Raw genomic sequence first — 13,667 nt, forward strand, 5'->3', positions numbered from 1 at the left:
GGTGAGCATCACAGATTTCTTTCAAAAACATAAAAAATAAATCTTACAGACCCCAAACATTGAAAAATAGTAGTATATAAGTACATAAAACATTAAAGGGTTAGTTCACCCAAAATGAAAATTCTGTCATTAATTACTCACCCTCATGCCGTTCCATACCTGTAAGACCTTCGTTCATCTTCAGAACACAAATTAAGATATTTTTGATTAAATCTGATGGCTCAGTGAGGCCTCTGTTGCCAGCAAGATAATTAACACTTTCAACGCCCAGAAAGTTACTAAAGACATATTTAAAACAGTTCATGTGACTACAGTGGTTCAACCTTAATGTTATAAAGCGACGAGAATACTTTTTGTGTGCCAAAAAACAAAATAACGACTTTATTCAGCAATATCTAGTGATGGGCGATTTCAAAACACTGCTTCATGAAGCTTCGAAGCTTTACAAATCTTATGTTTCAAATCAATGGTTCAGAGCGTGTATCAAACTGCCAAAGTCACGCCCCCTAGTGGTGAACCATTGAAATTTTGAAACACTTATGATGTAACAAAGCCTAGTTAACTGAAATCATGTGACTTTGGCAGTTTGATACACTCCGAACCACTGATGTGGAACAAAAAATTCGTAAAGCTTCATGAAGCAGTGTTTTGAAATCGCCCATCACTAGATATTGTTGAAATCTAGAAATTGTCGTTCTGTTTTTCTTTTGACACACAAAAAGTATTCTCGTCGCTTTATAACATTAAGGTTGAACCACTGTAGTCACATGAACTGTTTCAAAAATGTCTTTAGTATATTCTGGGCATTGAAAGTGTTAATTATCTTGCTGTCAATGGAGGCCTCACTGAGCCATCGGATTTCATCAAAAATATCTTAATTTGTGTTCCGAAGATGAACGAAAGTCTGGTGAGTAATTAATGACAGAATTTTCATTTTTGGGTGAACTAACCCTTTAATGTTTTACGTACTTATATACTACTATTATTCAAATGTAATAAAAATGTATGCTATTAAGTAATAATATATAATAATAAAATAAGTTATGCTTATGTACATATAATAATATCATAATATCTAGTCCAAATAATGACCTTCAAAACTACTTTTATGCCAAGTTCATCTCGGTTTCATTTATAAATTATCCATTAAAAAAATAAATTTAAAGAAATTCACATTTAACAATGTGCCATTAATGACTGTGTTTTCTGTCTGTTGATTTCCAGGCGATGGAGAGGCAAGTTAAGCATTTCGAAACATTCCTGTGATGAATAGAGGGCTTTCAGAGAGAAATGTGATCGGAGACTCTTTGGATAGAAGAGGGAGAGGCCAGCGTTCTGAGCCAAGTCCTTAACGTGGAGCAGGTCTGGACGCCTCGGTCTTAAATGACAGCGGGAAGGGGAAAAAAAAAAAAAAGGTGCAGACATTTGAAACAAAGGCTTACAAAGGCGACCTTGGTGCTATCATCTCAGGTACCTGAAACAGAACCAAACACAAAAACTCCTGGAGGTTTCGTTTTTGCTTGTTTCTTTTTTGTAAACTCACATACATGCCAATTGCTGATGATTGTTCTTGGTGCTATTGGGTGCTATTGTTTTTTTGTTTTTGTTTTTTCTTCATCTGCTGCTCCTTGTTCTTCTCATAAATAAGCAAACAAAACACAAACAAACAGTACAAAATAAAAGATTGTGTGATGTCACAAAGCAACCTCAGCCTCTGTCTACTGGAAGTAAACGCATATACATACACACAGATTCTCACCAGCAGTGGAAAACCGTATACGACGGCGTGACGCCCTACGGCTCGAGTCAGTTGGTCATTTACTGTGGAAATAAACTACATCACACTCTTTCTACGTCCAACCTCCAACCCCCCGAGCATCGTTCCACTCCTGTGATGTCACACCTTGTCACCATTGAGATTATCAACACTTTTTAGCCTCATAGATACTCCTGCTGGAACAACAACATGTTTTGTAGGCACGTCTAGTGACGAGTTGTTTTCTACTGGATGTTAATTGTAAGTTTTGCAAGGCCTCTGTATTGTAAACTTTTCCCTGTGAAAAACGAGACTGTGTTCTCCTATTCAGACTTTAATATTTGTAGAAACAAACAAACAAAAACTAAATAAATGGACAGATTTTGGTTAAAATAGATCTTTAGGAGAGGAATAGTGTTTTAGACCCATCACATATTTTCCCCCCCTAGGGCTTTTTCGTGTTCGTTTTATTATTATTATTATTTTTTTTTGTGGCATTTTTCTGGTTTAACTGGATTTACAAGTAGATTTGCAAGGAGATTGCACTGCCTAGCATGTGCCTTAAACTTTGAAATAGTATTTCACAAGCAATTAATGATTGTGGACAAGCCACAGGGCTACAAAGCCTTTCCAGATGTTTTAAGAGACTTCGATAAAGTCGTCTTTTGGTGTACTTTGGTGTAAGTTAATTGTTTGCCAGTCTCTTCTCAAGTCACCAACCCAAACATCTCCATGATTTGGTTGCTCCATCAAACGATGTGGCTTTCTTTTGCCATCCATTTTTATTGTAACATCACAAATTTGGAGTAAAAATATCAGCGATGTTTTGATGTTCAAATCGTTGAAGCTACAATGGCAGTCTAGGCAGTGCTGAATTTTTGAACGTAAAGCATTACTATATGTTTTTGTTGTATTTTTTTTTATATATTTTTTGTTTGCCGTTTTTTAGTGTTTCCATTGTGCTAACTGTCTAATATTATGCTAAATCCTGTTGCATCAATAACTTAATTTCAGTCAGTTTTGGTGTCGTGCAAGTATCATTAGCTCCCCCTCTCAAACTCTCAGCTTTCAATGCTTTGTAAAGAACGTTGATCCAAGTTCAAGAGTCCCTGTGACCTTGTCTCGGATTCGGTGCTATAAACAAAACGGAAAAAAGAGAGAAAAAGAAAAATAACAACACTTTTTAAGACATATGCAAAAGGATAAAACTAGGAGTTAGCTTTGGACTACTGCAGTGCGTGTGAGAGACAGAAGCACAGCTACCTCAGCAAGTTGTTTTCATGCGAAGAGACAAAAGTAATGACCTGTTTACTGACAAACAGTATTTGTTGACCTCTGTAATATCACTGCGCCCTTCAGAAATTCAAGCTAAGGTACTGAATCACCTCTCCGACATGTGGCTGCTGCAGTAATCCTCGGGTTTGTTCAGATTTCTTTCTCCTAGCATTTCATTTTTTTGGGGTTGTTCTGCTTTTGAGCCGAGAAAAGAAATGGCATTGTGATATCGATGAAATGTTATATACTGTATATTTCCGTTTTTCTACATGTGCATCCCATGATTTTTATATTAGTGGCCATGTTTGTGAAATGCTTCAGTCCATTTCATGTTTTTAATTTTTCTCAAACTTCGCAGTCGCATTTTACTTCGTGCTATTGCCTGTCCTTTTTTTATTTATTAAATTATGATCATATGTACAACATTTTGTTCAACCAAAACTAATTGGAAAAATTGTTACGCGGAATTTGCGCGCCGAGACACGATGTAGCGCATTTTTGTAGCGGGTGTTGCACGACGTTCAGAAACGGGGTTTACTGGTCTCAGGTCTCTGCTACATTAATATTTATTCCATAAGGGTGCGTATGATGGTGGTTAGACTTCTTTTTCATTTTCAAATATTACTGTAGAGGATGAAGGGGAAGTTCATGTGGCTAATGTGTGTTTTGGGGTCCCTCTCCATCACCTGTAGTATCAACAACATGCTTAATAGGTGTAGCATGGAAGAAACTACTGTAATACTGACCACTTGTGCTTCTCACAAATTTATCTGGGGGAAAGAAAAAAAAAAAAAAAAGATGATTTAGTTGATGCCAATTCACAAGACGCCCCGTTTTTCATAGCCATTTGAAAGCATAAGGTAATTGGCCCTGAATCTAAATCAAATCTTGGTCAGTGCGTTATGTGGAAATGAAATTTCACATTTAGACCACTAATATATTTTTTCGAAAATTAACTCTTAAATCCTGCATTAAAATGTTTCAATGTGGGCATGAAAGTCTATGTAGGTCTACGTGTTTGACTACAAGTTAAAGTTCTTTTTCTTTAGTTGACCAGAGTTTAATTCAAATTGTTCGACTGACAGTAGGAAGTCAATAGCATTTTGCTTTCGGTAGGTGAATAAGACCCACCTGATCTCAGTTTAACAAGTTCAGTTTTTTAAGTCAGTGCTCTGTTGGAGAAATTTGTCTTGTTTGCAAATAATGGTTTATGTTAATTTCATGTAATCAGTAGATTTTTACCCCTTTAATGATTTACAAGGTTGAGGGAATGTTATTTTTGTTTTGTTTTTGTTTTTTGAGTAATACCAGAATTTGTTCCTTTTATATTTACTATGAAGCAAATCAAAACCACACATATTGTTCTGTCCTTCCCTGCAGTCCTTTTGTGAAATGAAATATTTACTGTAATTTCTGAAATAAACTGCTGTGATATACTTGAATAAAAGGTGCAAATTGAAGTTTCTCTGGGTGTTTCAATTTCAATCTGAGTCCTGTCTCGATTTGTAATAAGGGTTAGAGCACATTTTAGAGTGCGCTGTGTTCATAAATTGGAAATAGCAAAACAGTAAGTGTAAGATTGACCAATAAAAAGCACATTTGCATTCACATATACGTGTTTCGACTTAAAGTATCCAGCTTTGGCAATGAGTCTTCTGGCTTCGTTTATTTATCAGGGATTTTAAAGGCACACGTTTTTAAAATGTTACGGAAAAGACAACCTTCTATTATAGGGTTTCTGCAGGTCTTAAATTGGAGCAGAAAGTCTCATCAAATTCAATATCATGGCATTAAATTAGGGCCCTATGACTGATGGAAGGAATCACAGAATCCATTCATAAAAACGGAATTTACTGTATAATGCTTAATGTCATGGAATTTGTCAAATTTTGGATGAATAAATCAAAAGTAGGTCAGTACACTTAAAAGGATAGTTCACCCAAAAATAAATTCTGTCATTTACTCACTCTCATGTTTTTCCAAACCCATAAAACGATCGAGTCTCTTCAGAAAATTTGGACTAAACCGCTCGATTCATATGGATTAGTTTTACAATCTCTTTATGAACTTTTTGAAGCGTCAAAGGGTGGAGGGACAGAAAGCTCTCAGATTTCATTAAATATGTCTTCATTTGAACGAAAGTATTACAGGTTTGAATCAATATGAAAGTGAGTAAATAATGACAGAATTTTCATTTTTGGGTGAAATATTCCTTTAAATATGAAGTTCTCTCTGAATGGTGCAGGCGCACAATTTCGTCTTCTACAGACGTATTCTGCTCTGAGAGTCACTTCAGGAGCACATTTTGTCGTTTAATTTGAGAAAAACTATCGTCATATATACACATATACTTAAAGGTCTTCGAGGCAACCTGTCAAAAATAAAAGTTTGGTGTAACTTATATATGACTGTTGTACATCTTAATGTAATAACACCAATTTAAAAATAATACAATTATTATTAACTTAATTCGTTAAGGAATAATCACAATTTTCTATGTTTTAATTTTAACAATACACCTCTGTTGTGCAGCACCTTTGCCAACAAAAATGAAAGGATTTAATTTTCATTTGATTAAACGATAAATTAGTTTTATGCCTTCATTTGATTACTATAAAAATGAAAATCCACAATTTCTGAAAAAATAAAACATTTCATAGCGCTCTATTATTATAAATGAATAAGGTTGTTTTTATGAATTTTTAAAATGTAATTAAACCAGAAAAATGGAAATAGAAAACAGAATTTGTAATTTTAAAAAAAAAAACGTATTTCATAGGGCCCTAAAAATTAATTTTTTGTAAAATAAATTTCAATTAATTAAACATGCTTTTTGATTTAAAAAAAGAATATCTTCCTCAGGATTTTTGTTTTACAGTACAAATATCTAGATACATTTACTTAACTGCAAAATGAAGTTTTGTTTTCTGAGAAATTGAACAAAATTGAGTTTATGCTTAAAACAAATATCTGTCAATGGGTATGAAAATGACTTTTCCATTTGAATTAAGTTTATTTTTCTGAACCCATTGGCAGATATTTGTTCTTGTTTTGATCATAAAATTTCTTTCACAGGATCACACGATTTCTTAGCTTATGTTATTTTGCTTCTCAAGTTAATGTATCTTGATTTAAAACTGTTTGCACTGGAAAACTAGAACGTCACTTTTTTGCAGTGCGATCAGGAGATACAGTAAAAGTTGTTTCCATAGTGTTTGGGAGCAGAGATATTCAAACTTTATTTTTTGTGAAATGAATTAAAAAGTAATGGAGATCTGTTGGAAATTGTATTTTCAAACGTTGACGTGTTGCTAATACAACTCATTGTGTGCTTCTTGGACAGAACATATTGATGTGTTCCCTTAAATTTTCTTTAATTGGTTTTAAAAATGTCTTAAATTTATCTTAATAAAACCTGCAGAAACCCTATATTATAAATTGACAGTTAATCAGTAAGAAGTTGCTCTTCATAAGTGCATGCTGTGTAAAATCCTTATCAGTTAGCCACAAACGACAAAGTTAAGGAAACTCCTATGTAAATGACCAGTCAATTTGTTTCTTTAGAATTCTGGATATGTATTTCAGCATTAATAATGTAAATTGTTCCTGTAGGGTACAGATTTACAGACATTGTCCAATCCATTGAATTTTTCTAAAAACATTTATACACAATTTTCATTGGTTTTTAAAATATACATATCTTCCCTATAATACAAAGTTTCTCCTTCCATCTTGCTCCATCTGTATTCCACCATGGCTGCAGGCTCGTGGATTGGAATAAAACACGAGGTTTAAAAACCCACAAAGAAAAGGTGGAATGATTTACACAGAACAAAATGAAATGAAACTCCTCTGGGCATCACAGGTTCTGGTATTTTGTGCTTTGGAGTTCAGGAGGGCCTTCGTTCTGTCCCGTCTCTCTGTGGCGCTGACCCTCGCTGGAGGGCTACATGACCAGCGTCGACATCCTTTAGCTTCTCGCTGAAGTCCTTTCACGATGCAACTGATCTTTATATATGACACACAATCCCATTTTCTCATCTCACAACATGACTACCAATGAAAAACGAGACGTGACGGAAAACTTCTCAAAGAAACATGATGTGGGAGAGGAAGGTCAACTCAAACACTGAAGGGGGAATAAAAAAAAAAAACGCATTTGGCTGACCAAGAATGCCGTTCCAATGGCACGACACCTGAGGGGGAGCTACGCTACGGATCCTTTGCTAAATCTTGACCACGATGGTCCGACCGCGTTCCACCCAGGTTGGCTGGCTGGAGCTCGATGGGTCGGTTTAGGCCAGTTCGTGACATTAGAGAAGTCCAGAGTCAAACTCGTCCTCAGCCACTCTGAATGTACTTCTTTATAACCACGCATCCGTGTCTGAAAAGCGGACACGGCAGATTCTGCAGCAGCGTCCACGTGTTCGTGCAAGGGTCGAAGGTCTCCATGTTGCCCAGCGCTGGTCCCTCGCTGCTCACAATCCCTCCCGTTGCATAGATCTTCCCGTCTAGGATCGCCGCACTGGGGGAGGAAGAACAAGAGACCGTTTCCCTTTCATTTATGCTACACCATTTGTAATGTGGAACATCGTTTATTGCATTGTGTAGCGCAATCTACTGTTCATTAGACCAACCTGCAGAACTGCCTGGAGTGATTCATGTTGGGGCCGGCTTTGATGTTGCCCTTGTCTGGGTCGTAGATAGTGGTGGCTCGGGCGTAGGCTCCTCCCAGGATGAAGATAAAACCATTGAGGCTCACAGCGGGAGCGTACTTGTTATCTAAATAAGCCCGAAAGGAGCACAGGAGGCAAGAGAACAACAGATAGAAGTTACTTCTCTGATGTATGCTTCAGCCACAGATTAATTTTTCCCTGGAATTATAGTGTTATTTTGCCATTATCGTGGGTCTGCTTACACATTGTGCTCAATTAAAGATCTATGCTGCTTTCTGGGACATCTAAATTCTTATCAGCATGACTTTACAATGTTCTTTCAGAAGATTCCTGTGAAATTAATGAGGTAGATTACGGACTACCGTACTGTCTAGTACTGTGTGGTTTCTATTACGACTGAAGATTTTTCTAGTCGACTAGTAGTCATTTATTTAAGCGATTAGTAGACTAATCGAATGTGTATATTAATAAGCCATATTAGTCATGATAATGAGCCTTTAATTGCCTATATATAATACATAGCCTAATCAGCGCTCAAGCGCATGCATAAAACTTGCCACAGCGGTCCGGTGTCGTGAAAAACCAGCAAAGAGACTGTCTACATTTTTTTTATCATTTATAGATAAAGTTTTCTGTGTTTTCAGCTGCAGAGATGAAGTCGACAATGCTGACTTGTAGTGGACGCGCCTATATGAACGTTTCATACAGAATATTTGTTTTCCACTTGAATTGGTTGACAATCACTTGACATTTCAAGCTTTCTATAGATATATTTCTCATTTCTGTGATGTCAGGTATACTCTGGTTTATTTTTTTGACACGTTCAAGTTCACAGAGAACGAGACGGCAGAAAGCGCATCCTATTTGTTTACTTCATTTTACAAAGGCACGTTTTCTTGTTATTGTGAGTTTACACAGTTTTGAGTGATGTATTACTCATATCTGTATGGGCAAAAATGATGGAGTATTTTAAGTTGTTTCCGCTGTTATGAGGAAAAAAATGCAAGTGATCGCGCTGGCGCCTCCATATCTTGCAGTAAGCGCTATACTTTAGCTTCCACACTCGACACAAACACTTGGATATGCGCAGAATAATAGCATACATTTATAGGTTAAAGGATTAGTCCACTTTTAAATACACATTTCCTGATAAATTTACTCACCCCATGTCATCCAAGATGTTCATGTCTTTCTTTCGTCAGTCGAAAAGAAATGAAGGTTTTTGAGGAAAACATTCCAGGATTTTTCTCCTTACAGTGGATTTCAATGGCTACCAACAGATTGAAGGTCAAAATTACAGTTTCAGTGCAGCTTCAAGGGCTTTAAACGATACCAGATGAGTAATAAGGGTCTTATCTAGCGAATCGATCGGTCATTTTCGAAAAAAATACAACCGTTTATGCTTTATAAACAAAATATCGCCTTGAACGTACTTTCCGCTTCCGCATTCTTCATAACGTTTACGCTGAATGTCCTACGCCTTCCCTGTTCTACTTACGGAACGAACGCGGCGCCAGTTTCGTTTTTTTCCGTAACTTGGACATTCAGCGTAAGCGTTATGAAGAATGCGGAAGCGGAAAGTACATTCAAGGCGATATTTTGTTTACATAGCATAAACGGTTGTATTTTTTTCGAAAATGACCGATCGATTCGCTAGATAAGACCCTTATTACTCATCTGGTATCGTTTAAAGCCCTTGAAGCTGCACTGAAACTAATTTTGACCTTCAACCTGTTGGTAGCCATTGAAATCCACTGTAAGGAGAAAAATCCTGGAATGTTTTCCTCAAAAACCTCCTCGACTGACGAAAGAAAGACATGAACATCTTGGATGACATGAGGGCGAGTAAATTTATCAGGGAAAGTATATTTAAAAGTGGACTAATCCTTTAACGTTAGAGCAAGCAGCCATGTAAAGTTGCTATTACATGTTTCAAATGATAATTACATACTGTAATTACACACCACAAGGACCCGCCGTTAACAATCTGTCCGTCACGGCAAGTTTTTTTTTTTTTTTTTTTTCTGCGACTAAATGACAAAATTTTTGGTCAACTACAGTAAGCCTCTTCTAGTTGATTAACGATTAGTTGAATATTGGGGGCAGCTCTAGTTTCTATGTGACATCTCCAGTCTGCAGTCTTCTGAAATAGGTTTTGAAGCACCATTTGTAACGTATTTACGATTTTCTCTGCCTTTTTCTTGCCATATTCCATTTCCCACATCCCTGTATCCTTTATGCTTTACATTATTAAGCAGAGGATGACAAATAACGGCAAACAGATATATGGCGCCCGTTCCGTCTAATGATTCCATACAGAGGAAATTACCTCTGTAATACCCGAAGACCCTTCACAATGACAGGTTTTACTCACTCTATCCTTCTTCACATGAGGTAAATGGCCAAGAAACAGAAATAATCACATCTTTTCATGAGCAGGCAAATGACTGACAGCCCGACGCACGGTTGTGAACACGGAAAAGGTCGTCGAGCCGAATATAAGAGAGAGGCTATCAGCCTTTGCTTTCTGACAGAGAAATTGTCTCCCAAACGATTACAGCTGGGCCAATTTATTACACCTATGAATAATTCACGTGGCTGCGTTCAAGGTTTTGTTTTGTTTTTTTTCCGCACTTTCGACTGATGCGTCTTGTTTGAGAAGCCATGCACAGAAGCGATCTGTAAAACAGCCGCCGGATTTAATGGTTGAAAAGGAAGTGCGAGATGGGCTCTCGCTTGGCGGCGTGACTGCCAGGTGCTTCTCATTAAAACCCCCCATCGCTCGGCTTTGAGTGACGGTCCAGATAACGCCCTCTTTTTATAGCACTCCATCCAGCATCAGTCACAGCAAGCGTTGCCGGATTGATCGGGCGGCATAACCCAGGGGGAGGCGTCGTCTTCTGTAACAGGAGCGCAGTTCTGGCGCCCCCCTGGAACACATCTTTATTCCCCTCACAAAAACCGCTGCTTTTGTGCCGAGTCACTTCATTTAAACTCCCAGAGTGCTTTGTGTGCATCACAAGCACGTGCATCTCTCAAGCAGTTTGAGTTGCCGGCGCCACAGGATCAGCTCCGTTAAGTCCTAATCTCACCCTACGCAATGCTCTTTATCTGTTTGTCGTCTCGTTTTCAAACCCAACGCTGATGCTATCAGCAGAGCTCATTGTTGGGTTTGGCCCACGTTCTGCCTGCCACCGTAACTCGAGGGGCTCGAACGTCACGCCAAAGCTCAGTATGCTGCTTTGATGCTGAAATCCTGCCACCGGCAAGACGTCTCAAGGTTTCGATCAAATGGGGGACCTGTATCTGGCACAATGGAGACATGAGAGATTCAGCTTTTTGAGAGTGAAACAAGACAACAACAACAGTTCGTGCCACCAATTTGCAGAGGTGTCTCGCTCAATTTTTGGGAGAGGTGAAACGCGGCAGAGAAAAGCTATTAAAAAACGAAAGAAAGAGGAAAGGAGTCGTTTGAATAGCTAGATTCCCAGAGAGCCGAGTTGAAAATGGGGTGAGGACATCGGCAACAACCTTCGGTACTCAATAAACAAGCTTTTTTATGTGAAACTACTTCAGTCAAACCCATCTCACACTTCTTTTTCACTCTGATGGATGTCTCAAAGTATTGCTTGGCCAATTGACATGCTTCAAGCATGTTTTTATAAACACTGGCTACCCTTCGTGCAGGTAGTTTCGAGACCTAGGGGATGTTTGTCGACGAGGCAGCTCGAGGCGGCCCGACGCGGTCTAACTGAGCACTAACAGAGACCAGTGGTGAGGCTGGGAGCCGGTTCAGTGATAACTCATCAGACTGTCCAGAGGCTCCCTGAATCACTTTTTAATGTGCCTGTACTCTAAAGACGCCCTGCAATCTTGTGTAATTTGTACAAGCAATTGTTTGCAATCTATTCTCTACCATCCACGTGGCTTCCAGTGGCACTTTGCCTGCTTGACCTTCACTGACAGCTTGTCTTGTTGGCACTGGCTGAACTAGTGTTTGCTCAGTAGTGTTTACTACGGACTGCAGGTCTTCAAACAACAGAATCGCACTGGGACTTTGAGGAAATGAACCTTTTAAAAGCCTTTAGCGTGAGGCTATTGACTGTGGGCATGGCAGGGGAAATATGAATGGAACTCCCTCACTCTGGGAAAAAATGGCCTATAGGAAAATTACACAAAGACTTGCAGGCCTGTCAATCAGTGAGAAAGAGCCAAAAACTATTGTTGCCAGGAAAGATGTAGTATTACTCCTGAAACAAATCGTCCCATTTACAAATGCTAGCATTTATCCTTGTGTTGTCAAGTAAAATTGCGACAGTAATACATTATATTATTATTTATAAATACACACGCACACAGTTACACAACTGTATGCTGAAAAATGTGTTAGTATTTGAATTGAATAGTACATAGATTATTGTTTATTACAGTTTAATGTTAAATTCATGAACAGTTTTTTAGTGTTTATTTATAAATATATTATAAATGATGTACATATAATGTAAAAACAAAATACAAAATATTTAATATGCTATATTTTATTATTTAAATTATATATATATATATATATATATATATATATATATATATATATATAATTTAAATTTTACTATTTAATTTAAATTATACATGTATGTATATACTGTATGTGTGTTTTTAAATTTATTTAATTATTAATATATATGTGTATATATATATATATATATATATATATATATATATAAAATAAATGCAGTAAAAGCATTCATTATTGTTTCACATTAGCAATTGCACTAACTACCGCTGTATCTCCAGTGGCAGTTTTATTGAGTATAATTGGATGTAAAAGGTCTAATTTTAGTTAGCAATTTCATGATCTCTAAACAGCGGTGAACTCTGTGCCGTCTGCATCAGCTTCATTTCAACATAATCATACATAAACACCTGCCATAAACGTGACTGTTTAGCACAAAGGTAAAAATGCAAATATACTCAAGTATATGAACAATCATTACAACAATTAGAGATGATCATGTGAAGATGAGGAAGGTTGGAGAAATGAACAATAATCCATGTTTATCTAGGTTCCATGTACTGTATGCAACTTAATTTAATTACCAATTTAATGTAGTTTATGAAATAGCTTTTATGATGCCACAGCCCAGCAATGACTGAGCTAATTGAAGCCTGAAAACCTCCTACAGCAAGTAAAGATGTTGAGTCCCACTCTGCCATATCAGTCCTGCTGTGCTTCTGCTACGATTGAGCCCATGAGCAAAGCAAACAACCTCATAAAGCCTTTCAAGAAGGCAGACCACAAACACAGAACCACCTTCTGGTGCCATGTTGACAAATATTTGTTTTGAAATTGTCTTTGGGTGGAACTCAAAGACGCACAAATTAACAACTTCCATTAGCAAATTCCTGTCGTTCAAATGATCCTCTTACCGATCATGGGGGACTCTATAAAGCTCCAGGTGTTGGTCTGCGGGACGTAAGACTGCAGAACACCAGCTGAGCGTCCGGCCTCGTTCACTCCACCGAACACGTAGATCTTCCCTCCGCATACGGTGGCAGCTGCCGAATGAACAGGCTTGGGCAGCGGCGACACCGTCTCCCACTGATTTGTGATGGTGTCGTACCTGAAGGAAACAGAAGGGACACATTTGATAACATTGCTGATATTTGTATAGTTTTAGCAACAACAGACATTTCTCGCAATGTGTCCTAAAACAAGGCCCAGGGGTTTGCAGATGCAATCCAAAAGTGCTTTATTGTGAACAGGGCGCATATAAAAACAGCACTATATGCAAGTTAGAAACTGCAATAGCATCAGCTCTCTGTCAATTCATGAGTGTAAATAAGAGTATTGGCCATCTATCTATCTATCTATCTATCTATCTATCTATCTATCTATCTATCTATCTATCTATCTATCTATCTATCTATCTATCAATCTGTCTATCTCACGTCTATCAATC

At 37.6% G+C, this 13,667-nt stretch overlaps 2 protein-coding genes across 6 annotated transcripts in view; one reads left to right on the forward strand and one right to left on the reverse strand.

Moving 5' to 3' along the window:
- Positions 1 to 4,491, forward strand: part of atad2b (ATPase family AAA domain containing 2B) — a 94,567-nt gene extending 90,076 nt beyond the window's left edge. For both annotated transcript variants that reach the window (XM_048207639.1, XM_048207640.1), the window contains exon 28: positions 1,225 to 4,491. In XM_048207639.1, coding sequence (XP_048063596.1) covers positions 1,225 to 1,266 — 42 coding nt within the window. In that variant the 3' untranslated portion in view covers positions 1,267 to 4,491. The remainder of the gene's footprint in view (positions 1 to 1,224) is intronic.
- Positions 4,492 to 6,582: 2,091 nt separating this feature from the next.
- Positions 6,583 to 13,667, reverse strand: part of LOC125278449 (kelch-like protein 29) — a 318,939-nt gene continuing 311,854 nt past the window's right edge. For all 4 annotated transcript variants that reach the window (XM_048207641.1, XM_048207642.1, XM_048207643.1 and 1 more), the window contains 3 exons: positions 13,135 to 13,328; positions 7,669 to 7,813; positions 6,583 to 7,556 (listed from right to left, as the gene is read on the reverse strand). In XM_048207641.1, coding sequence (XP_048063598.1) covers positions 7,373 to 7,556; positions 7,669 to 7,813; positions 13,135 to 13,328 — 523 coding nt within the window. In that variant the 3' untranslated portion in view covers positions 6,583 to 7,372. The remainder of the gene's footprint in view (positions 7,557 to 7,668; positions 7,814 to 13,134; positions 13,329 to 13,667) is intronic.

This window comes from Megalobrama amblycephala, linkage group LG11 (genome assembly GCF_018812025.1).
Source record: "Megalobrama amblycephala isolate DHTTF-2021 linkage group LG11, ASM1881202v1, whole genome shotgun sequence".
NCBI lineage: Eukaryota > Metazoa > Chordata > Actinopteri > Cypriniformes > Xenocyprididae > Megalobrama > Megalobrama amblycephala.